The 27,280-nt window shown below is 43.2% G+C and overlaps 1 protein-coding gene across 1 annotated transcript in view; it reads left to right on the top strand.

Moving 5' to 3' along the window:
- LOC124613814 (LIM/homeobox protein Lhx2-like) overlaps window positions 1-27,280 on the top strand; it is a 352,891-nt gene that overhangs the window by 309,467 nt on the left and 16,144 nt on the right. Inside the window, exon 5 of the mRNA XM_047142536.1 lies at window positions 25,357-25,601. Coding sequence (XP_046998492.1) covers window positions 25,357-25,601 — 245 coding nt within the window. The remainder of the gene's footprint in view (window positions 1-25,356; window positions 25,602-27,280) is intronic.

Genomic DNA, 27,280 nt, shown 5'->3' with positions numbered 1-27,280 from the left:
GTGAGAAGTAACTACAAGCGTGTCTAAAACGGCAAAGAGTTGTTCTAAGCCCCCCTCTCCATTCTGTGTGTCACCCATCCGCCTTTGTTGAGTATTTTAAAAATTTACCTGAACAGCGACAACCTGTGACGAAATCATGAGCCTTTTTGCACGGACAATCCCTTCGACACTCCTCCAATTCCGGACAGCCTCACAGCTGGCGCAACACCAGCTGCGTAGCCCACTTGCAGTCGCCTAGGACTGCCCTCACGTGTTCTGTGTGTTCTGTCTGCACAGGCACCTTTTTAAAGAATCAAAACTAGACACGATTGTCTCAATGGGATTTCCGCGATCGTTAATGAAATAAAAATATGGCATTTCAGTCTTTAATTGCTATTTTTTATTTTCAATGACCGGTTTCAGGCTAGCTGCCCGTCTTCAGATCATACAGGGTGTCCCAGCTATCGTAGGGCTGGGGCCCATGAATGTACATATTTGGAAACATTCTAAAACGAAAGCCTATGTGTTTTTTAACACAAACTTATCTTTTTTTAAATGGACCTCCTATATTTTTTTCTTCACCAATCCATAGCATGACAAAGCACATACACAATGGCGTTGATTGCATCGCAATATTCCCATTACATCCCGAGATATTGCGACGCGAAGTTGACGCTTGAAACACCCGACATGCGCTGCTAGCGCACGTCCTGAGGCTCAGGCGTGAACCCCATGCTGTCCGTAATCGCGATGCGATTGACAAGTAAGTGTCCCTCTTGATAAGTATGGAGGTGTGATTACACATGCCAATCACATCGCGATTACGGGCAGCATGGGGTTCACGCCTGAGCCTCAGGACGTGCGCTAGCAGCGCATGTCGGGTGTTTCAAGCGTCAACTACGCGTCTCAATATCTCGGGATGTAATGGGAATATTGCGATGCAATCAACGCCATTGTGTATGTGCTTTGTCATGCTATGGATTGCTGAAGAAAAAATATAGGAGGTCCATTTAAAAAAAGATAAGTTTATGTTAAAAAACACATAGGCTTTCGTTTTAGAATGTTTCCAAATATGTACATTCATGGGCCCCAGCCCTACATTGATACCGGTGAAAGTCGTTTTCCAATAGCTGTTATTGTTCCAGAGATATTTTGGGTGGAGAAGATAGCTGGGACACCCTGTATATTGCAGTTACAGAGTAACTTGTCAGTACAGAACAATCGGTTCGCTGTCATAACTAAAATTATAATTTAAGAGATTAAAATTTACTGTAGTTATTTTAATCCAAGAGGTTAAAATTTACTTTAGTTATGACAGCGAACAGATTGTTGTGTACTGACAAAGTTACTCTGTAACTGCAATATATGATCTGAAGATGGGCAGCTAGCCTGAAACCGGCCATTGAAAATAAAAAATAGCGATCAAAGACTGAAATGCCATTTTTTTACCTTTTTAAAGGTTCTCAACAGAGATGAGTGGGTAGCACCGGGGGTGTTGTGGAGCTGGGTGTTCTTGGAGGGAGTCTTCACCGTGTGATTCATTCACGTGTCAATGTCTCATCCCCCCGTGATCACGCCACCTGAGGGCGTGAAAAAGTAGGTCTGGAAAAACATAAGCAATCTTCACTGCTTTGGATCTCGTTCAGTTGCTGTAGAATGGTTTTGAGCGGTCCATAGTGGCTTCATCCAGTACAGCGGAGCTAAAATTGCGGTCGCACTGCTCACCAAAAGGGTACGACCGAGTTAAATGGGCTGGCTGGCCCACGTTGTCCCTCCTGAGAGACGATCTCCACTGATTCCAAATTAAAAATGTAAGTGTACGCCAGATGTGGCTTAAATTCAGAGGAATAGTATCGGCAGAAATTGAGAGATTTATACGAAATAAATTATCAAACGACGGAGCTGATCCTCCTTGGTACACAAAACGGGTCAGAACACTGTTGCAGAAACAACGAAACAAGCACGCCAAATTTAAACAGACGCAAAATCCCCAAGATTGGCAAACGACGGAGCTGATCCTCCTTGGTACATAAAACGGGTCAGAACACTGTTGCAGAAACAACGAAACAAGCACGCCAAATTTAAACAGACGCAAAATCCCCAAGATTGGCGATCGTTTACAGAAGCTCGAAATTTAGCGCGGAATTCAATGCGAGGTGCCTATAACAGTTTCCACAACGAAACTTTGTCTCGAAACCTGGCAGAAAATCCAAAGAGATTCTGGTCGTATGTGAAGTATGTTAGCGACAAGAAACAATCAATGCCTTCTCTGCGCGATAACAATGGAGATACTATCGCTGCCAAAGCAGAGTTACTAAACACAGCCTTCCGAAATGCCTTCACAAAAGAAGACGAAGTAAATATTCCAGAATTCGAATCGAGAACAGCTGCCAACGTGAGTAACGTAGAAGTAAATATCCTCGGCGTAGTGAAGCTACTTCAAACACTTAATAAAAGCAAGTCTTCTGATCCAAACTGTATACCAATTAGGTTCCCTTCAGAGTATGCTGATGCATTAGCTCCATACTTAACAATCATGTACAGCCGTTCGCTCGACGAAAGATCCGTACCCAAAGACTGGAAAGTTGCACATGTCACACCAATATTCGGGAAAGTTAGTAGGAGTAATCCACTAAATTACAGGCCCATATCGTTAACGTCGATATGCAGCAGGATTTTAGAACACATATTGTGTTTGAACATAATGAATTACCTCGAACAAACCGGTCTATTGACACACAGTCAACATGGGTAGAAAACATCGTTCCTGTGAAACACAACTATCTCTTCATTCACATGAAGTGTGCAGTGCTATTGACAAGGGATTTCAGATCGACTCCGTATTTCTGGATTTCCGAAGGCTTTTGACGCTGTACCACACAAGCGGCTCGTAGTGAAATTTCGTGCTTATGGAATATCGTCTCAGTTATGTGACTGGATTTGTGATTTCCTGTCATAGAGGTCGCAATTCGTAGTAATTGACGTAAAGTCATCGAGTAAAACAGAAATCATTTCTGGCGTTCCCCAAGGTAGTGTTATAGGCTCTTTGCTGTTCCTTATCTATATAAACGATGTTGGAGACAATCTGGGCAGCCGTCTTAGGTTGTTTGCAGATGACGCTGTTGTTTATCGACTAATAAAGTCATCAGAAGACCAAAACAAACTGCAAAATGATTTAGAAACGATATCTGAATGGTGCGAAAAGTGGCAGTTGACCCTAAATAACCAAAAGTGTGAGGTCATCCACATGAGTGCTAAAAGGAACTCGTTAAACTTTGGTTAAACGATAAATCAGTATAATCTAAAAGCCGTAAATTCAACTAAATACCTAGGTATTACAATAACGAACAACTTAAATTGGAAGCAACACATAGAAGATGTTGTGGGGAAGGCTAACCAAAGAGTGCGTTTTATTGGCAGGACACTTAGAAAATGTAACAGACCTACTAAGGAGACCGCCTACTAAGGAGGCTGCCTACACTACGCTTCTCCGTCCTCTTTTAGAATAATGCTGCGCGATGTGGGATCCTTACCAGATAAAAGGCTCTGAGCACTATGGGACTTAACAGCTGAGGTCATCAATCCCCTAGAACTTAGAACTACTTAAACCTAACTAACCTAAACACATCACACACATCCATGACCGAGGCAGGATTCGAACCTGCGACCGTAGCGGTCGCTCCGTTCCAGACTGTAGCCCCTAGAACCGCTCGTCCACCCCGGCCAGCCTTACCTGATAGGACTGGCGGAGTACGTCGAAAAAGTTCAATGAAAGGCAACACTTTTTGTATTATCGCGAAATATGGGAGAGATTGTCACAGAAATGATACAGGATTTGGGCTGGACATTATTAAAAGATAGGCTTTTTTCGTAGTGACGGAATCTTCTCACGAAATTCCAATCACCAACTTTCTCCTCCTAATGAGAAAATATTTTGTTGACACCGACCTACATAGGGAGGCACGGTCTCCAAGATAAAATAAGGGAAATCAGAGCTCAAACAGAAAGATACAGGTGTTCATTCTTTCAGCGCGTTATACGAGACTGGAATAATAGAGAATTGTGAAGGTGATTCAATGAACGCTCTGACAGGCGCTTAAATGTGATTTGCAGAGTATCCATGTAGATGTAGATGTGGAATTGTTGAAGCGTCCAGGGGGAGTCAGCAGTGTAGATGGATGTCGTCCTGCTACTTACCACACCAACTGTTGTGTTGGACTGTGAAACGCGTGGAATCTACCCTCCAAGGAAAGGAGTGATTTTACTGACGCTCTTTATGCCACCCTTCCAAATCCTTACTTTGTCAGTTCAGTGCGGCGGTGTATCTGAAATGCTTTTCTCGACCACTCATAAGACAACATGTAATTTCAACTCTGGACACCGCGATTCTGTCTTCGACTGTAGAGACGTCAAAAGAAGATGAAATGTGCGTTAAGAGAGGATGTGATGACCTTCTCATCGTGTGACACGTCTGCGATGGCATTGGGCAGAATTGTGGTGACATCTGGTGCCGATGTGACGTCGTTAACCCACATTACACGTCAAACGAACTTCTGAGCTCCGACCTCTTTCTGAATGAGTCGACACCTTGGCTGTATGAAGCGTCGTTGAGCCAGAGGGTGATGTCGCAGGGCGTCGCGCTTTTCCACCATCGCGGAGGAAAGTTTTAGGCTCTTTTGGTCCAAATTTCAAACTTATCCGTCGCTATAGGAGACAGTTACGGGGTTTCGAAAAAGTAATCCTTTAATTGTATTGTGCAGTGTATTCCCATTTTCTTCCTCCCATCTCTCTTGCTTCTCGCTGTTCATGTGACCAGCCAAACTCTCCTTTACATTGATTCCTTCTAGACCGTTATCATGCGTCTGTGTTAGACGTCTCTACACCACATATTCATCATTACACAATCGTATTGTCATTACATCGTTATTATTTATTATTATTATATGTTGCTCATGTGCCATACAAATTGTAATGTTTACCCACAGAATAAATCTGCTTTGATGTAAAATAAACAGTTTATGCCACTTCTCAAGTAGTCGTGGAGTGTGTTCAAAAATGGTTCAAATGGCTCTGAGCACTATGGGACTTAACACCTATGGTCATCAGTCCCCTAGAACTTAGAACTACTTAAACCTAACTAACCTAAGGACAGCACACAACACCCAGTCATCATGAAGCAGAGAAAATCCCCGACCCCGCCGGGAATCGAACCCGGGAACCCCGGCGTGGGAAGCGAGAACGCTACCGCACGACCACGAGCTGCGGACGTGGAGTGTGTGACACATTAACGGGACTTCCATGGCGTCATAAGTTCTATTTCTATGGACGGTATAAGCAAGAGAAATTCATTTGAACGTGTTGAAGATTAATAAGAATTCTGTTCCTTCGTTTTCAACAGTTACAAAATGAGCAGCTGAACTAGAAAATAGCCGTTGTCCTTTTAAGATGGTCCACTCGCAGGACTCTGCAGAAGAATAGCCAGACATGAAACGTCGTAAAGTGCCAAAAATGTCAATATTCGATCGACGACTAAAGACTAAACAAATTTGAAGCCGCTAATGTCATAGGCGTATCACGAAAACTATGAGAAAACTATGTTCAAAACGGGAGGCGCCTTTGTTGAACGATGACCAAAAGCAAATGAAAAAAGCAATGTCTGGGACGTATTAAATAGAATCCGACTGACTTTGACAGCCAATTTATTACTGATATCTGGGTCCACTATTTCACGCCAGAGCTTAAACACACGTGGGTGGAAGCCGGTATGCTTGGACTGAAATAGCTAAGTCCTATTTAATTTCCCGTCCGCCCCCGGTAGCTGAGTCGTAGCCGGCACGGTAGCTCAGCGTGTTCGGTCAGAGGGTTAGATGCCCTCTGTAATAAAAAAAAAAACTGAGTTAATCGATCAACAACGAACTTAAATGGATGTCTTACGATCAGATGCAACGAAAAAAAGCGAACAAAATGAGAATTAACAAAAAAAAGTGGCCAGCGCGACGGAATGTCAATCCTAAGGGCCCGAGTTCTATTCACGGCTGGGTTGGAGATTTTCTACGATCAGGGACTGGGTGTTGTGTTGTCCTAATCATCATCATTTCATCCCCATCGACGCGCAAGTCGCCGAAGTGGCGTCAAATCGAAAGACTTACACCAGGCGAACGGTCTACCCGAAGGGAGGCCCTAGTCACACGACTTCTTTTTTTTTATTTAATTTCCCAAGAATGCTATAGTCAATGTTTTGTACGATAAATAAGTATTCTTCTCAACTATTAAGTAGCAAAGGATAGACCTATACGTGGAGGACAGTTTGCAAGCCCTCTAAACTAACAGATGAAACAATACTTGCGAAGACGCCCTGGTTGGAAAACAAACAAAAAATAAAATATTTCGTCAGGAGAATGTACCTTGCCGCGAAGCTGTTTTGACAATGAGTGAACTAGAAGTTTGAAGAAAGAATTGCTGAAACATGCAGCTACTCACTATCGTTGGCTACCTCTGATTTCAACCTATTTTCACACCCAAAGAAATTTGTGGCTGAAACACTTTTGTGTTCGTTGGAGAGGTAATTGGGGCCGTAGGAGGATATTTTGCAGATTTTCCAGAACCACCCCTCAGGGCTGTAATATATTCCATCGAAGAACAGAGAACTGAGTGTGCTGTCCTAAAGGGGTATTGTCTGAGCGTTTGCGCACTTCTTAAGGAACAAAATCTGTCATTTACTGGGACGCAGATAAACTTTTACTTTGTCGTCATACGTAGCTACGAGGTATCGAACTGACCACGATCCATTATTGTCAACCATCGGGAGTAGAACCGATCAGCGGACCATCTGTTCCACCGAAAAACTGTTAAACCGGCGAATATTTAATAAAAAAATACCACTAGACTGACGCTACCACGTAAAAAATATTAAACCACTTTATATTTAATAAAAATATGCAATAGACAGTGGAATCTGCTAGTATTCAAAGCACGTTGAACAAACTGGTCAGTGATTATGATTATCTGAAACGTGCACATATCTCCCACATTAAAGGTGCACGTGAAATGGCGAAGTAAAACAATAGAAATACGAGTACAGAAACACGCACAATCCCGTCATCGAAATCTGTATCATCCTCGTTCCTGTGACCTATTTTTAGGCTCGCAGCAAATACGCTATTTTAAAAACAGTTTGTCGGTAGTTATATGGGTCTCTTTAATATTACGAATTAAATCAAAAAACCGATTTTTTTCTCGTATATCGTTTCACAGATAAATTTCATGTGTTAAAATTTTTAAACTTGAGAGTATTTTTAATGAAACAGATCTGTTCTGTCCCTTTGTGCATTTGCGGATTAGAGAAAGAATTACAGGCAAGCATTTTGGAATAGCGCTTCAGACCCGCAATATCATTACAAAAGAATATGACATTTAAGTTTGTATTATGCTACTGCAGTATAACGTGGGAACAGTCACAAATCAATGATAAACATTAGCAGTAATCAGAGTTCAATGCAGAGCCAAAAAGCAATAAACTTAAAGTGTCCGTCTACATTCCGAAACTAAAGTTCATTATATACCTAAATATCGTCGATTGTAGCAATCTACGCAATAATGCTTAATCTTCCGTTCCATAAAAGAAGTCAAATAAACATTACTTATTCAAGTTTTAATACGTTCAGACGAAGTTAACAAAAGTTCTTAAATCGAACATTTATAAGAGCTTTTTATCTGTCGGTCCTAATTTGATCAACTAAATGAAGCAGAGACTCGAATTACTTTAAAACCGGAATATAATCATCATTGTCAGCCTTTTTTTTCATTTACTGTTGGATTAAATGTGGCCAAAGTTAACGATACACAGTTTCAAGCTGTTTAGATCTTTTATGCCTCAATACTTTGCCGTTCATCCATTTTACGCTACATTACCCACGAAGGTATTTCACGATAAACAGAGAAAATAATTTCTCCCTTCATCATCTGTCAGTACACCTCTTCACTTTCTAATGACTTGGATATTAAACGTCCTCAAATGGAGGCCTTAATATGCTATTCGAAATCATTTGACGCCACGCTGGATCTCAAAATCAAATTTGGGCATTGTAGATGTGTGGTTACCAACGCATGGAAAGTAGTTAACATTCGATTTGTTGGTTTAATACAGGTGTTCGGCCACTGGGGTTGTTTGTTATATAATTTTTGATCTTTCAACGTTTGATTTACGAGACCAAGAGAACGATTAGTCAGGTAAATAGTGATAAATGTACTTTTCTTCGTAAATAACGCACTTGTTTTCCGCTGTCGTTTCCTTTCGGATCAGTGTACAGCGTCCGACTATTCTATACTGCACAGATATATAATGACAGGTATATTGATAGATAGTTCGTTAAATTCGATTCCAGAAGGTTTGCAAAATACCGGCCTCCCCTGGACTCAAAGAGTTTTTCAACCACAGATTTCCTTTGCTATAGGAATCGTGAAATAATACTATTTCTTCCCTTTTTCCATTGCTGAAGCATTTGTACCTCTTCATGTTGAAGAGGTACAAATCCATGCACTTCTCAAGCAGTTTCTCCAGAGAACTTGGGTAATATTCGCCAGTTACTGTTACTCTTTGCCGAGGTACCATATTTCCCCACACAATGGATAAAATTTTAGCCAAGTTAAACTGGGACTTAATTTGAATGTATATTTTTCAAATAAATATATACTAATCGGGACAAAAGTCAGTGGGGGGCTCGTAAATCACAGATCCGCTGATTTGTCGGTTCATGTCTGCTAAAACGTTTTTTGCTCTTTTATCGTAAAGGCCTGCTTCGACACCTGTCAGTTTTCCTGTCACTTTTCTATAATACCACTGCTTCGATAACGCCTTACATAAAATTACTTTAATACTTGCTTTGCATGTATGGATATGACACATATTTGATAACTACCACGGTTTTACTTTGGTCATACACCCGATCAGTGAGTCCACAGCAAGCATTACAAATGCGGGGCATGCCAGTTTGTGTTTTACAGTAGTACCTTATGATACTTCTGACCTGCTAACGCGTTGCCTCCAGAACAATATTTGCAAATTACTACGTCTTTTTTAGTTGCTAAATATCGCAATTTTCACAGATCTGGTGATACTCGCATCTGAAGAACGGAACCGGGTATAAAATCAAATTGTCTGCGAGTTGTGGGCCTTTATCTGGATATTAAGTTTAAATGAAAGTGAAGAAAAATTATAGGATCTATTGAATGGAATGAACATATTAATGAGTACAGAAGGTGGAGTGAGAGTAAACTGGAAAAAGGCAAAAGTAATGAGAGAAGTAGTATAAATGAGAATAGTGAGAAGCTTAACATCAGAACTGTTGAAGACGTGGTAAACGAGGTTAAGGATTTGTGCTATGCTGGAAAGAAAATAATCATTGACCGTCAAAGCAAAGGAGACGTACAAAGTGGATCAGTACAGACAAAGAGGACATTTCTCGTCGAGAGAAGTCTGCTAGTATCAAACATAGGCTTTAATTTGAGAAATAAAGTTCTGAGAGTGTACGTTTGGAACTCAGCATTGCATGGGAGTGAATCATGGACAAACGGAAAACCAGAACAGAAAAGAGTCGAATTGTTTGAGATGTTGGAAATTAGGTGGACTAATAAGATAACAAATTAGTTCTCCGCAAAATCGTAGAAGGAAAGAACGTATGGCAAATGCTGGTGGGAAGAAGGGACAGGTTGATAGGAGATGCGTTAAGACATCAGGGAATAACTTCCATGGCACTAGTGGGAACTGCAAAGGGTAAAAACTGTAGGGGAAGACAGAGATAGAAATATATCCAGCGTGTGACTGAAGACGTATGGTGCAAGTGTACTCTGAGATGAGCACATAAAAAATATAGTAAACAGATCCCAGGATATCAGTGGAAGAATCTCAAAGAAATGTTGTTTACCCACGTAACAAGTAACTTATAAGGACCTGCTCGACCCATTCAAGAGCACTGCCCATCAGTCTGTGACTCTCACCAGTTTGATATAATAGAAGGAATTGGCAAGATCCAACCAAGAGCAATGCTGCTGGTCAGCGGATAGTTTAGTCGACGAATGGGCGTTACGGAGATTCTCAAAAAAAAAAAAAAAAACCATTGGCAGACGCTCCAAGAGAGGCGTGGCGCATCACACAGAGGTTTACTATTGAAATTCCGTGAGAGTACATTCCAAGGACACTCAGACAACATATTACTTCTTCCAGCATACGTCTCGCGGAATGACAACAACGAGAAAATTGCAGAAATTAGGGTCATACCGAAGCGTTGCCGCATTTATCTGTGAAAATAAGCCCTCGGTAGCAGCACCTTCATCGAGTCTGCCTTAAATGTGATTGTTGAATGTAGGCTATTTCAAATGATGTTATCTACACCACATTTGGATTTCCAACACTTTAGTTGCTCTTAAGATGTTGCATAACCTACTGTTTATAGCCATGTCGAATCTGATCTACTATAATTTATGCGCAGATAAACAATTCCACGTACTACCCTCTGCTGATGTTCTATAGAGTTATGGTTCGAGTGCAGTAGCCTAACACTTAAATGACACAGTTTTACGTATGGCAGACACTTAGTTAACGCAGACGCTGATCAAAGTTCTTAAATCATTGTTCTTGGAATCTAATAATCAAACCAAACCGAAAACGATGTGCAGAGTAAGTATAATTTGGAAGTAACACAGTTCACAGTCCAAACCTATAGTCACACTTTACAGAAATCATTAATGAAGTTTAACGTAGTTCATAGTATTGATTGTCAGTTCACAGTAAACCACCGAAAAACTGTCAGTTAATATTCTTTTGGACACGGAATTGATAAAACTGGGCGCCTTTTACGACCTTTGATTTGACGTATCTCGTCTGCATACACCGTGCAGTGATACCGGGCACAGATCTCGCTCATAGCATAACCTCCTTCAGACTGACTCTCTTTTTTAAAATTACAATATTTAGCAACATATTTAGCTGTTGTTGTTCTCTGACGTTTTACAAGTTACAGTTAAAAATTTACGTTCGTGAGTGACTGAATAGTGGAGAGATATTCTTCTGAATGTGAACTTTTAAATACGATAGTAATTGCAATTGAAACATGCTGTCTATTTTTCCAATTTATGGTGTTCTAATTCAGTAACAATATTTTAGTTAAGAATGCAAATTACTCTAAAACTAAATGAGTGCCAGATTTGCTAACATATTTTCATCATTAACTGAATATGTTCAAATGTTCAAATTTGTGTGAAATCTTATGAGACTTAACTGCTAAGGTCATCAGCCTCTAAGCTTACACACTACTTAATCTAAATTGTCCTAGGGACAAACACACACACACTCATGCCCGAGGGAGGACTCGAACCTCCGCCGGGACCAGACGCACAAACTGAAGAGGTACTTCACATATTTGTAAGGACATTTAATGTACTTCATGCGTAACCTAGTAACTGGGTATACGTTTGCATGGCAACAGTTACAACTAAGTTTTATATTAAGGGTGTTTTGCAATTAGTGCAGTCTCTAGGTAATTACACGAACGGATCCTAATTAATAAAAAAATGTAACCGATAATGAAGTTAATTTGGATAAGCCCTGCATCTACATGGCTAGTCTCCAAATCACACTTAAGTACCTGGCGGAGAGTTCATCTGACCACCTTCACAATAATTCTCTATTATTCCACTCTCGAACAGCACGCGGAAAAAAGAATGCCTTTATATTTTTGTGCGAGCTCTGATTTCCCTTATTTCATTATAATGATCGTTTCGCCCTGCGTAGGTCAACGCCAGAAAAATATTTTCACATTAGGAGGAAAAAAGTTGATTGAAATCTCGTGAGAACATCCCGCCGGAACGAAAAACGCCTTTGATTTAATGATTTCCCACCCAAATCCTATATTATATGCGTGACAGCCTCTCCCCTATATCTCGATCGTACAAAACGTATTGCCCTTCTTTGAACTCTCTCATGTACTCCGTTAATCCTATCTGGTAAGGATTCCATACCAAGCAGCGGAACTCCAAAAGAGGACGGACAAGCTCAGTCCAGGCAGTTTCTCTACTACTCGTACATCTGGTGTATTTCCTAAGACTTCTGCCAATAAAACGCAGTCTTTGGTTCGTCTTCCCCGCAACATTATGTGTTCTTTCTAATTCAAGTTGTTAGTATTTGTAATTCGTAGGTATTTAGTTGAATTTACGGCCTTTAGATTTCACTGATTTATCGTGCAATCGAAGTTTAACGGATTTCTTCTAGCTCTCGTGTGGACGACCTCACACTTTTCATTAGTTACGGCCAATTTTCGCACCATACAGATATCTACACCGTTTTGCTATTACCTGAGTTAATATTTAAGATTTTTGGTACTGCGCACATGTCATAGAAATAACACTATTGAAAATATTCGGAAAAAAATTAGGCGGAGAATATCATTAAAGCTAGACATAATCCACCTGCTTTGTCACAATATCTATTATCGTTCTTCCAAGCGCCATTCACGATAAAACTAGGGAACAAGAAGTGGTACCAGTACCCTCCGCCACGCACTGTAAGGGACTTAAGGAATATAGCTGTAGACGTAGAAACTTTGGCATTAAAATTCGATTCTACACAGAGTACGCGAAAGAATTTGCCCCCCTTCTAACAGCCGTGTACCGCAAGTCTCTAGAGGAACGGAAGGTTCCAAATGATTGGAAAAGAACACAGGTAGTTCCAGTTTTCAAGAAGGGTGGTCGAGCAGATGCGCAAAACTATAGGCCTGTATCTCTGACATCGATCTGTGGTAGAATTTTAGAACATGTTTTTTGCTCGCGTATCATGTCATTTCTGGAAACCCAGAATCTACTCTGTAGGAATCAACATGGATTCCGGAAACAGCGATCGTGTAAGACCCAACTCGCCCTACTTGTTCATGAGACCCAGAAAATATTAGATACAGGCTCCCAGGTAGATTCCATTTTCCTTGACTTCCGGAAGGCGTTAGCACTGTCGTCTGATAAACAAAGTAAGAGCCTACGGAATATCTGATCAGCTGTTTGGCTGGATTGAAGAGTTTTTAGCAAACACAACACAGCATGTTGTTCTCAATGGAGAGACGTCTACAGATGTTAAAGTAACCTCTGGCGTGCCACAGGGGAGTGTTATGGAACAATTGCTTTTCACATTATACATAAATGACCAAGTAGATAGTGTCGGAAGTTCCATGCGGCTTTTCGCGGATGATGCTGTAGTATGCAGAGAAGTTCGAGCATTAGAAAATTGCACCGAGGTGCAGGAAAATCTGCAGCGGATAGACACTTGGTGCAGGGAGTGGCAACTGACCTTAACATAGACAGATGTAATGTATTTCGAATACATAGAAAGAAGGATCTTTTACTGTATCGTTATATGGATAGCGAAACAGACTCTGGTAGCAGTTACTTCTGTAAAATATCTGGGAGTATGCGTACGGAACGATTTAAAGTGGAATGATCATATAAAATTAATTGTTGGTAAGGCGGCCGGAGTGGCCCTGCGGTTCTAGGCGCTACAGTCTGGAACCGAGCGACTTCTACGGTCGCAGGTTCGAATCCTGCCTCGGGCATGGATGTGTGTGATATCCTTAGGTTAGTTAGGTTTAATTAGTTCTAAGTTCTAGGCGACTCATGACCTCAGAAGTTAAGTCCCATAGTGCTAAGAGCCATTTCAACCAGTCCTTAGAAAATGTAGTCCATCAACAAAGGAGGTGGCTTACAAAACGCTTGTTCCATCTATACTTGAGTATTGCTCATCAGTGTGGGATCCGTACCAGGTCGGGTTGACAGAGGAGATATAGAAGAGCGGCGCGTTTCGTCACAGGGTTATTTGGTTCAAATGGTTCAAGTGGCTCTGAGCACTATGGGACTTAACTTCTGAGGTCATCAGTCCCCTAGAACTTAGAACTAGTTAGACCTAACTAACCTATGGACATCACACACACCCATGCCCGAGGCAGGATTCGAACCTGCGACCGTAGCGGTCACGCGGTTCCAGACTGAATCGCTTAGAACCGCACGGCCACACTGGCCGGCGGCTATTTGGTAAGCGTGATAGCGTTACGGAGAAGTTTCGCAAACTCAAGTGGCAGACTCTGCAAGAGAGGGGCTCTGCATCGCAGTGTAGCTTGCTTTCCAGGTTTCGAGAGGGTGTGTTTCTGGACGAGGTATCGAATATATTGCTTCCCCCTACTTATACCTCCCGAGGAGATCACGAATGTAAAATTAGAGAGATTCGAGCGCGCACGGAGGCTTTCCGGCAGTCGTTCTTCCCGCGAACCATACGCGGCCGAAACAGGAAAGGGAGGTAATGACAGTGGCACGCAAAGTGCCCTCCGCCACACACCGTTGGGTGGCTTGCGGAGTATAAATGTAGATATAGAAAACATCGAAATCAGATTTTGCTCAATGGAAATTTCATCGAACGGACGTGGGACACACCTAGATGTGTGACAACGGAGAGGAATTTAGGCGCGCGGGTCTGGCAGTGGAGGAAACGCGGGGCCCCGCGGCGGCAGCTGCTGATGCTGCGCTTTTTGCAGTTTGCGCGACACTGACGGATGACTGGCGCATTGATTGGACCAGCGGCGGCAGCATGGCGGAGCGCCGCCCCCGCCCCGCCCCCACCCGCGGAACCTGTTTGTCCGGCACGGCCTCCACCTTCTCCTCCCCCTCCCCCCCCTACCCTTCCCGAGCCGTATCGCGACGCTCTCGGGCAGCCAGCAGATCCGGGCCGCGCGCGCACACAGCCGCGGGCAATTTGCACAGCAATTACGCTGCCGGCGCTCATTTAGCCCGCGGGCTTATCTCCGGACGGCTCGCACGGCTTGATAGCGACTGGCGCCAGTCGGCCTCACTGGCGCGATTTTATTGCCCTCCGCAAAAGGATGCCCGAGTGCTGCAGGTGCTGCGAGCGTAATAAACACACTGCCGGACAGGGCGCTTAAACGGCCTCGAGTACATCTAGACTCATAGTCAGCAAACCACTGTAAAGTTTGTGGCAGAGGGTACATAACATCGCACTGCATGTTAGGGATTCTTCACGTTGCAATTGCGTAGCTTCTAACGACGTTGACTGGAATACACTAGGCGCTTCAGTCCGGAACCGTGCGACTGCTACGGTCGCAGGTTCGAATCCTGCCTCGGGCATGGATGTGTGTGATGTCCTTAGGTTAGTTAGGTTTAAGTAGTTCTAAGTCTAGGGGACTGATGACCTAAGATGTTAAGTCCCACAGTTCTCAGACCCATTTTTATTTTTCGGAATACACTCTGGAATAATGAAGATAGCAGGGGTGAAATACAGGTACCGACTAGTAATCCACAGCTTTTAGAGAATCTAGAGAGCGAAAAGTTATGTACAACTTGTCCAGAAACCAGACCGTGGTTGCAACAGTAGAAGTACAGGAAAGACATGCAATACTTGAGAAGGAAGTGATACAGGGTTGTAGCCTGTCCTCAATATTACTCAATCTGTGCGTTTACGAAGCAGTAAAGAACCCAAGGAGAAATTTCCATAGGGAATTGGTCCGAATGGCTCTAAGCACTATGGGACCTAACTTCTGAGTTCATCAGTCCCCTAGAACTTAGAACTAATTAAACCTAACTAACCTAAGGACATCACACATATCCATTCCCGAGGCAGGATTCGAACTTGCGACCGTAGCGGTCGCGCGGTTCCAGATCGTAGCACCTAGAACCGGTCGGTCACCCTGGCCAGCTCGAAAGGGAATTAATATTGGAGAAGATATTAAAACTTTCAACTTTTCAGATGAAATGGAATTTTGTTAGAGAGAGCGCAAGAAATGCTGATTCGCAACAGCAAGAAAAGTTTTTCTCGAAAATAGAAATTTGTCAACATGGAATATAAATCTTAAGTTTTAGGAGGTCTTCTCTGAAGGTATTTGTCTTGAGTGTAGCCATGCCCTAAAGTGGAAGGTGGACGATCAACGACAAGAAGAGAACAGAAGTTTTAGGAAAGCAGTGCTACAGAAAAATGCTGAAGTTAAATGGTCTAACAACCCTACCACAACAAAGGTTAAAAATTAATTATGATTGTAGTGTTGCTCACGCTGCTAAATATTGGATTTTCGGGTAACAACAAAGTTATATTATGTAGCAGGTGTCATTAGAGCACAGTTAATAAAGTCATTGCTAGAAATAATGGATAAACTAGGCACTCATCTTTTCGTGTTTCCCACGCTGGTCTCTTTGTGAACTCATGGCTCAATCGTCGAAAATATAGGTAGTGATGATTCTAAACTCGGATGCAAAGAGGCCTAGGTGTTATTCTGTGATATTCAAAAGTTTTATAGATGCGCTTCACAAACCATTCTTGAAGTTTAAACCTTTGCAAGTTAGGACAATGGTGATGTAAAAAAGTAATCAGCACTCCGAATGTAAGTCACACTTCTTTTTCAATCCTTATGTTGTAATATCAGGCAACTCGTTCCAAAACATCACTTCACAATACAAAACATACTTGAAAACATCTTCCTCAGTGTTACAGTTCACATTTCATAAAGTGACTACAATTTGCGTCTTTTTAACATGACGACCAAAGCTTGACTCTCTAATAACCGCTTACGCGCCCAAAAATCAGAGTTACAAGTACGTCAATGATCATAATGACAAAAGCAAGAATACACATAAGAACAATATCATTGCAATATATACATATCGATGTATCGAAGTACCTCTACATGAATGAAATCAGATCTGAATGCTGTCACAGAAATATGTTAACTATTTTACAGAAACACAGTAGAATATTTCTGGTATCGAGAGGTTGAGGTGAGGTACCGTAATGGTTACGTAATTCAAGTACCATTACAATGGGTAGATCGAATTACTAATAAGAAGCTGCTGAACTGAACTGGGGGTAAAGGAAATATGTGGCACAATTTGACTAGAAGAATGAACCAGTTAACGGGACACATTCTGAGACATCAATGGAGCACAAACTTAGTGTTCCAGGGAAGTATCTTTTTTTTGGGGGGGGGGGGGGAGGCGACGGGAAAACGTGTAGATGGAGACTAAGAGATGAACAGAGTAAGCCGATTTAGAAGGAGATGCACAGAGTAAGCAGATTTAGAAGGATGCATGTGGCAGTAGTTATCAGAGGCTTGCACAGGATAGAGTAGCGTGGAAAACTGCATCGGTCAAATCTTCGGACTGAACACCACAATAACGACGATCAAACCGCTCAAACGCTTGCCGTATGTCCTCAGTGAATATCGTTAATAATGACTGTTCAGTTTAATGTTATATCCATATATTGTGGCTTTTGTGTCGTCGTTGCCACTGTAGCGTCCTGTAGCATGGGAAGCAACGGACAGAATATTGACTGGTGGCCGGTATCCTCTTGTACAACACAACTGCATATATGTATTCAAAAATGGTTCAAATGGCTTTAAGCCCTATGGGACTTACCATCTGAGGTCATCAGTCCCGTAGACTTAGAACTACTTAAACCGAACTAACCTAAGGACATCACACACATTCATGCCCGAGGCACGATTGTACCTGCGACGGTAGCAGCTGCATGGTTCCGGACGGAAGCGCCTAGAACCGCTCGGCCACTGCGGAAGGCGCATTCATGTATTAATAAGGTTCATTATTTATCATATCAGAAAGTACATATCTTAAGCAAGTTGCTGTGAAACAAGCTCTTCCGAAATAGCCCACGCTGACCTCACTGCTGGTGAAGTACAAGTCCCGCTTTTCACATTAACTCTGGTCTCTGACTCTGACTCTGACTCTGAGCTAGAGACTGTCACTCTGACTGCGACTTGGCGACTGACTGGCAGTGACTGACTGGGCTGGCTTGTTTGTGACTGACTGGTCTATGCGGTCCGTGGTGGCGATAAATACTGCCGGTCGAGAGTGCGTTGGTGGCGCGTTGCCTTGGAGTCTGTCTCTGGCCCCTCTCGTGATAGGTATGCTTGAATCAGTATCTTCTCGCGACCTCTTTGCTGACCAGTGGGCTGGCGACAGCTTACGCCAGCACAGTGACGTCATCACACTTGTTCCAATTTATTGCTAATATAGCTCTTACATCTATCAGTTGCATGACCCAAGAGCTTTTCAAATTTTCGGTCCAATGCTTTTTAAATAATGCACAATGAACCACGGAAAAGGGAAGGAAAAATGGAATAAAACTTTACAGACTGAGCAGATATGTAGAGCTATTTTGCTGATTACAAAATCGATTCATATTTATAAAGTACCTGGCAGTAGGAACCTACTTATTACAATGACGTTGCACTCCCTTTGACCTGTATGCATGCACTGATTCTGTGGGAGAGCGTGCCATAGAGCCGTTGTTTCATCTTCTGAGGCGAGCTGGTCCACAATTGTTGTTATTACTCCTTGATATCCTGTCTAATGACACTGGGATACATTTGACGTCCGAGCTGGTTGACACTGTTTTATGAAAGGTGACGCAGAAGGAAGTAGGATGTCTGTGACGTAACTTCGTGCTACCAGAGTTCCCTGAAACACGTCATCTGAAGTCATGACTCCCCACACCATCACGACTGGAGTGACACCGCTGTGCCTCTCCGAAACACTGGAAGACTGGAACCTCCCTCCACGTCTCCCCCATAGTCTCCGACGATTGTCATCCGGAGCATAGAGAATCGACATTCATCGCTGAACACAATGGGATTCAATCGTCAGCTCCAAACACAGCCGTTTGTGTTGCGGTGTTCCGGCAGCTGCTCCTCTCTGACGAAAGATCCAGGATGACGCAGAGTGATTCATGGATTCTATTACTTGTTCTCGGATGGCAGTCGAATATGTGAAGGGATTATAATGTGCTTGGCGCAAAAAGCAGCCATCTTTTCTTGTGGTGGTCAGACGTGTTGATCGGAACACCGACGTCGAGTATGCCTGCCCACACATTCCCATGCATTCCGACATCGGCCCACAGTCACATAGGAATGCCCCAAAAACGCGGGAAATTTGGCGTCTGTCTTGAAGAGTGTGCCAGTTCACGTTTTTCAGCATCCCTACGCAGCCTCCCTACGCAGCTTCCTCTGTTTGTATACCATTCGTAATGACCTGTTAGTCCTACCTGCAATGGACCGAGCAGTGTGGCACAGTGATTGGGACACTGAACCCGCATTCTTAAAGATGGCGGTTCCAATCTGTCTTGAAGAGTCTTTCATCATTCCTATGCAGTCTCCCGTTGGCCAAACCGACCTGTGCTTCTTCTGTTTGTATACGTACAGTATCAACTGTTAGTCCTACTTGCAGTGTGGCGCAGCGGGCCGGACACTGGACTCGCATTCTGAAGGATGACGGTTCAAATCCCCGAGCAGTTATCCTGATTTCTGTTCTCCGTGGTTTCGCTTCAGGCAGATGCCGGTATCGTTCCTTTGAAAGTGTACGGCTGATTACATTCCACATTCTTCCCGATTCTCAGCTTGTGCTCCTTGTCTAAAGACCTCGTTTTAGAAGAGACGTTAAATACAAACATTCCTTGCTGTTTGCGATGGATGCCACGTACTTGAGCAGTATTCTTAGATGAGTCGCATATGTGTTTTGTAAGCAATCTACTATGCACTGGTCGACAACATTATTATTACACCTGAGAATGAAGGCGCCTGTGTTGGCTCATGTGTTTACCTCTGCGCTTGAAGCCGATCACAACGTACTGTGCTGTTTCAACTATCGTGCAACTTGCCCTTGCCGGCCGGAGTGGCCGTGCGGTTCTAGGCGCTACAGCCTGGAACCGAGCGACCGCTACGGTTGCAGGTTCGAATCCTGCCTCGGGCATGGATGTGTGTGATGTCCTTAGGTTAGGCTAAATTAGTTCTAAGTTCTAGGCCACTGATGGCCTCAGAAGTTAAGTCGCATAGTACTCAGAGCCATTTGAACCATTTGCAACTTGCCCTTGAAGCTATTCGAACTTCTACAGTTTATATGAGGGTCGAAAAAATGGACGAATGATCATTCCATTTCATATCCCGATGACGTGTTACACCTCGGTATTTGTGTGAGTTGGCCAATTTCAGTTATGACTCAATGATATTGTAGTCACAGGATACAACTTTTTTGGGATTTGTGAAGCTCACAGTCTTACGTGTATGAACATTTCAAGCAAGTTCCCAGTCTTTGCATCACGTGGAAGACTTATCAAGGACTGACTGGATATTTGTGCAGTTTTTTTTTCAGACTAAACTTCATTATAGATGACTGCACCAATTACGAAATGTTAGAAGCTACAAGTGTTGTTATCATTGTTATACAATATGAGTAGCAAGTTCCCAATACAATTCCATCGGGCACGATGGAGTCGAAGGTAGACCTATCTAGGTGACCTTCACTTCCAGTTTCTGCAACTAAGAACAGCTGTGAACAATTAAGCCAATAACACACCTATGACGACCTTTCTTTCGCCCACACACAAAAGTAAAATATGTTTACCAGACAGATTATTGCTTGGCCTAGCGGTTCTAGGCGCTTCAGTTCGGAACCAAGCTGGCTCTACGGTCGCAGGTTCGAATCCTGCCTCGGGCATGGATGTGTGAGATGTCCTTAGGTTAGTTAGGTTTAGGTAGTTCTAAGTCTAGGGGACTGATGACCTCAGATGTTAAGTCCCATAGTGCTTAGAGCCATTTGAGTCATTTGAAGATTGAAACTTCCTGGCAGATTAAAACTGTGTGCCGCATTATTCCTCTGTGAATTCCTTCTACTATCACACTCTTTTCTATTTTCCTGATTCTCATAGAGTTGACTTATATTAGCTGATAATGATACAAAGATGCAACGGATTTACGTATTCTTTGTTACATCTGACCTTAAATTGTTGGGAATTTGTTATTCATAATCGTCCAATCACAGATTCGTTACTATAATTTTACGTCAGTATTATGTGCTCCCTAGACTATAGACGGCAAAACCCAGTTTCCACTGAAAAAATTTGTGGGACGTTGTTTTGAATATTTTGATACATGGGACTGGCTGTCACCGGTAGCTTGTTACAGAGATATAATGTATTTATTATGATCCATTTTTGCCCCAGGCGCCTTCGTCTATGTGAAAATGTATTCACAAAACGAAGAAACCTGTAACACGTAATCACCAAAACACACAACACAACACGCAGAGCAGGAGCCTATGCACGTACGGAAAAATGCTGTCGTCTTTCCGGCGAACCTCGGCACGACATCGTTTTTCCGCTGTTCAGTGAACCGTTGCACGAGATCCACATCAGCTGACACTTCACCATTAGCCCTATCCACACAGGTGTGTGTGTGACTGTCAACGTACAACACTACGGGTTAATAAGACCTAGGTAGAACCTAGTGCTGGATGAAGTGGGCATTAGTGATGTCAACGTTAGTGTGACGTTAGCTACACTTCCACGTAATATTTTCGCTTCCTTGAATAAAAGTAACCGCTAAAGAGAATCAGAACGATGAACAACTGTTTCGATGTTTTCAATCTGTCAAAGCAAGCGACCAATTTCACATTACAGGAAAAGTGAACTTGGGTCAATAGCAGTTATTTTGGAGCCTGTTTATTACGTTTTACGTGCTGTTTTTTTATTTTGGAGACACTTTTTTAACCAGAATAATTTCAGTTTTGTATTACATACGAAATGAGTAGCATGTGTAATAGATGTAGTCATGGTTTTAAGAATTAAATTATTTGCAGCTCATTGAAAAGCTGCTTATAAGAACCCCTAGAGAGCGTCCATCTTTGTTTTGTTTCCATTTTCAGTGTGTCTCACGATATTTATTTATTTACTTTTTACTTTTTCAGGACTGTTTCCAGCGCAGTTCAAATAAATTTTGACTTCATTTAACCGAAACCTAGTAGTGCCATACGGACAGAGGAGAAACGTAAATTGTGTTTACGCAGAACTTTTTTCTGCCTTGGTTAATAACGGAGAACATTGTTTGAGTCATACGACGTTTTGATAAAGAGTAGTACAACAGCACATATATTTTAATCAGATTGTTAACGTATCACGCTACCAGTACTGTGAATACGTGACTTCGCTCAGTTCGCAGTTCTGTAACTGATTTTGGCCGCCGGCCACGGTGGCCGAGCGGCTCTCGGGGCTACAGTCTGGAACGGCGCGACCGCTACGTCGCAGGTTCGAATCCTGCCTCGGACATGGATGTGTGTAATGTCCGTAGGTTAGTTAGGTTTAAATAGTTCTAAGTTCTAGGGGACTGATGACCTTGGAAGTTAAGTCCCATAGAGCTCAGAGCCATTTGAACCATTTATTATTATTATTATTATTATTTTTTACTTTGGCCGGCCGTAATTCTAAATTGAGCCTTATCTCAACGTCATGTTTTTATGGATGGTGTACATGTTAAAATGGTTCAAGTGGCTCCAAGCACTATGGGACTTAACATCTGAGGTCATCAGTCCCCTAGACTTAGAACTACTTAAACCTAACTAACCTACGTACATCACACACATCCATTCCCGAGGCAGGATTCGAACCTGCTACTGTAGCTGCAGCGCGGTTCCAGACTGAAGCTCCTAGAACCGCTGGGCCACAACGGCCGGCGGTCTACAAGTAATACTATACAATTCGTCGTAAAACTTAACGTTTTATTAGTTCTGTTATCTTTACAAATTTAATATTTAGCTGTCGGAATTGTCAATTCTATTTCATCAATGTATTCGCTTTGTCTTCCAGTAAACATGTTTCAAAATTCCTCGTGCTTTTATGTATTCTCCGCTCCGCCTCCTCCCGCCCCCTCCTCTAACCTCCACACCCAATTAGTTTTGGCAAGTGCTCAAGAATAATGCGGACTTTAACGTTACCGCTAATCTTTCATAGACCGTATTCTCCTTTCCAGAGTAGGAATAATAAAGAACGTAGACACCTTCAACTCTCTTTGCCTCGTGTAGCTATAAAACACGGTGGTGTGTTTTCTGGAGTTTTAGGGGTACCTCACAGCCAGTGATGCGTTATATTGCCCGTCCAGTATACGGGATGTTTCCGTAAGAATGTGCAAAGATGTAACAGGCCATAGAGAATGCTCTACTGAACAATCTGAGGTAGTGAACCTGAGGTCGGAGAAGCCAGCTTAAGGACATATGGAAGTAAACGTGACTACCGCTTTGGCTAGCACTACTGTTTTCCAGCTTATTTACAGCCAACGTGGATACAAGTTCACACGTACTGAGCTGTTTATTTAAATGGATGTTCTTTATTTCCTGCAAGGAAGCAAAGAGGAGGAGCCTGATTACTACGGTTCGTGCAAAGAGTTCTGCCTGAGTTGTTGGAGGACGTACCCTTGGCTACTCTTGAGAGGACGTGGATACAAGATGACGGTGCACCGCCTCACTTCAGTGTGGACGCCCGCAACGATCTCAGTGCTGTATTTCCTGGTCGCTGGATTGGACGAGGATGTTCTATTCCATGGCGTGCGAGATCACCTGGCCAGAACCCACTTTATTATTTCATTTGGGGATAGCTAAAGTCACTTGTGTATGAGACCACAGTGGATACGGGAATGGAGTTATTTGCCAGAATTGTAGCTGCGTGTGATGTGATTCGAAACACACCAGAAATATTTGTCATGGTGCGTCAGAATCTTGTTCGCCGATGTCATGCTTGCATTGAGGTTGATGGCCGTCAGTTTGAGCACATTTTGTAGGATTCGGCACAAATGGTACGCTCATTGTGTCGTTGATGGTATTTGCACTTAACTGTAACTAGTATAAATAAAAAAGTACACAGTAATGTAATTTTATTCCTGTTATCTCCTTAACCTGGCTTCTCCAACCCCAGGCTCTCTACCTCCAATTGTTTAGTGGAGCATCCTCTATGCCCCGCTACATTTTTGCACGCTCTTACGGAAGTACGCTGTATAAATCCCGCATTGGTCCATAACGTCACCACTGAGTACGAGACTGTACTACAGCCAACACTCTGTAGCGGAGTGTATGCTGCTAGGAATCTTTTTGGCAAATTGAAACCTTGTGTCGTACCGACACTCGAAACTGAGACCTTTGTTCCTCGCAGGCAAGTGCTCTTGGGAAGGTAGGAGAGAGGTACTGGCGGAAGTGAATTTGCGAGGGTGGTTTGTATGTCGTACTTAAAAAGTTCAGTCGGCAGGGCACTTGCTTACGAAAGGCAAAGGTCCCAGTTTCGATTTATGGCCGCTTCTCACTGTTAATCTTCTAGAAAGTTTCAGTTTGGACACACTCCACTGCAAAGTGAAAATTCATTCTGGAAACAGTCACCTAGACTGTAATCAAGCCATGTCTCCATAGTATCCTTTCTTCTAGGAGTGCTGGTTCCACAAGGTACGTAGAAGATTTGGAAGGTAGGAGATGAAGTACTGGCGGAAGTAAAGCTTTTGGAACGGGTCCTGAGTCGTCCTAGAATAGCTCAGTCGGGAAAACAGTCCTTAGCTCGCGGTCTCGCAGTCGCGTTCTCGCTTCCCGAGCACGGGGTCCCGGGTTCCATTCCCGGCGGGGTCAGGGATTTTCACCTGCCTCGAGATGCCTGGGTGTTTGTATTGTCCTCATCGTTTCATCATTCACAAAAGGGCGAGACTGGACTGAGTAAAGTTTGGGAACTTGTACGGGCGCTGATAACCGCGCAGTTGTGCGCCCCAAAATCTGAAACATCATCATCATCAATGGGAGAACACTTGTTTGCAAAAGGGGAAGGTCCCAAGTTGGAGTCCTGGGTCCACATATTGTTTTTGTCTGCCAGGAATTTTCAAACATCTTAATATTTGAAAGAGTATTGGTTGTAATTTTAGTTTCTTTTTATATTTTTCAACTACGCGTTTCGCCTTATTTAGGCATCTTCAGGTTGATCTTAATTTGGTATTTCTTAAAACGATCCTTTAGACAGTGTAGCCAAAGGGCATCGTCGAATACATCAGGCCAACATTGCCTTCGTTAAACTCAGTAAAAACTTTTCTAGATGGACGCGAGTGACTCCAAAATCTGCATAACGCCTCCCGTTCACAGGAGCGAGTAAGAAATATCAAATTAAGATCAACCTGAAGATGCCTAAGTAAGGCGAAACTCGTAGTTGAAAAAAATAAAAAATAAAATTGCAACCAAGACTGTTTTTAACCAATACTGTTAAGACCTGGTTTGCTGTATGCTACATATGGATTGGAAGAATTTCTATATTTGAAAGACGTCGATGAAAGTAACATAAAATATTTCGGTCTTCAGAAGCAATCTTAGCAGAGCCACACTGCTCACTGTACCACTCTCCCTTTTTCCCTGACGAATGCTGGAGTGCTCCCCCCGCATCCCTCGCTGATGGCGGCGCTCTCGCACCAGATAGGCATGCACGCCGCCCCAACGTCACACTTGGGACGCGCTACAGGCCGCGCTGGTGCTGTGTTGCAGAGATGCTGCACCCCTCGGAGCTGTCGTCGTCCATGGAGTCCCTGGGGTACGACTCGTCGGTGACGTCACCGGGGAACCCGGCCGGCCAGCAGCAGCAGCAGCAGCGCACCAAGCGCATGCGCACGTCCTTCAAGCACCACCAGCTGCGCACCATGAAGTCCTACTTCGCCATCAACCAGAACCCGGACGCCAAAGATCTTAAGCAGCTCGCGCAGAAGACGGGGCTGTCGAAGCGAGTCCTCCAGGTACGAAATTAAAAGAAGTCACTTTTATTTATATCTCTATTGATACAGAGGCTGGTCAAAAACAATCGGAAAACCTTGTAAGGATGTTCCAGGCGAGGTTGTCCTGAGAAATAATTGTTAAGAAACAAATTCGACGCGTTGTGCCGTTTCCGAGCTAATTAGTATTGGAGTTAGCCAATGAGGCCGTTATGAGGGCCAGTTTAAGCAGCCCCTGTGATACAGTTCGCGTCAGTTGTTCTCACTGCTTAGACGATAGCGGATGATGCTGTTCAGCATTTGGCTCGGGTTCTATCCTCACTAACGTCCAATGTCCAGTTTTTCTATAGGTATCTTGTTCGGTTTTAGGAAACAAAACTAAGAACACGTTTTCGCGCCATGGCTAATTTCAATGCTAATTAACCCGGAAACGGTGCAATCATTTATCAGCACAATCTGCGCTGTAACATCCTTACACGCTTTTCAGACTGTTTCTGACTACCCTACATACAGGTCATTGTTAATTCATTCATATCCGCCGGCTACCTCCGAGAAAACGGAGTGACATTGTGCGGACTAAACTGTGGCAGATGAACGCGGAAAAACACTGAGTATCGGTCAAGGCAGAACGAGACTTATTAGTGTTATTTTACAGCGAACAAACAGTGTGAAAAGAAATCTTAGGTGTAGTGATTGTGACTGCGCGTTGCGTGCATTTGGCATACAGCGTTCGAGTAATTTGGAAGCTGTATGGCGCAGCAGAAACATTTTTCTACGAAGTTCCTTACGAGCAGATTAAATATCGACCACACGTAGCCCTAGGTGGACTGGAAGTTGTCACACCATAAAAAAGAATATAGTAAGGATAAAATACTCCACACCAGTACTGGGAAGGTCCGTTACATGCATCAACCCATAGCGGCAGGATTATAATCTTGCCACAAATGTCATAAAACTTTCAACCAACGCAATATTTCCCCCTAAAGATCTCATGTTAGCGTGAGTACTGTCGAGTACAAGAGCCTGCCCTGTAATATCGGCAAGCTGCAAGATGAACTCCTCTCTTCAGAGGCTCCACTTAGCTCGAAAAATGTGATGAGGTGCTGTCCGTGTAAAGGTCTCTGTACAATGGATTGCTGATTGGTTCATCGATGAGTCGCGTATTTGACTGGGAAGTTATAAATCAAATGGCTCTAAGCACTATGGGACTTAACATCTGAGGTCATCAGTCCCTTAGACTTAGAACTACTTAAATCTAACGACATCAAACACATCCATGCCCGAGGCAGGATTCGAACCTGCGACCGTAGCAGCAGCGCGGTTCCCGACTGAAGCGCCTAAAACAGCTCGGTCACATCGACCGGCTGGGAAGTTGTACTGTCTTTCATTTTGTCAGGTGCATCCCTGGGATACTACGCAGTGCTGCCAGTCTTGTGGAAATGGACGTAATTAGCGGTGCTACTGATCTTATCTAGATCTCTGTGATGATAAGAGCACATACATCTCCAGAGGTACTGCGACGGCTGAGGTCTACAGGAATGATATCTGGGAGTCGTATGTGCCTCTTTTTGATGGTCTGTGAGGATCTGCATTCCATGTGAGCAATGATGATAGTGGATGACTTGGCGATGACCTGGAGCACGAGAATTTGAAACATGAGAGCAAGCTTCTATAGTGGTCAGCCCGGTCCCCGGACGTAAATT

The sequence above is a fragment of the Schistocerca americana genome, chromosome 4, assembly GCF_021461395.2.
Source record: "Schistocerca americana isolate TAMUIC-IGC-003095 chromosome 4, iqSchAmer2.1, whole genome shotgun sequence".
In the NCBI taxonomy this organism is placed as follows: domain Eukaryota; kingdom Metazoa; phylum Arthropoda; class Insecta; order Orthoptera; family Acrididae; genus Schistocerca; species Schistocerca americana.
Note: the sequence above shows the minus strand (reverse complement) of the source record. Positions and strands in the feature narration are given on the sequence as shown.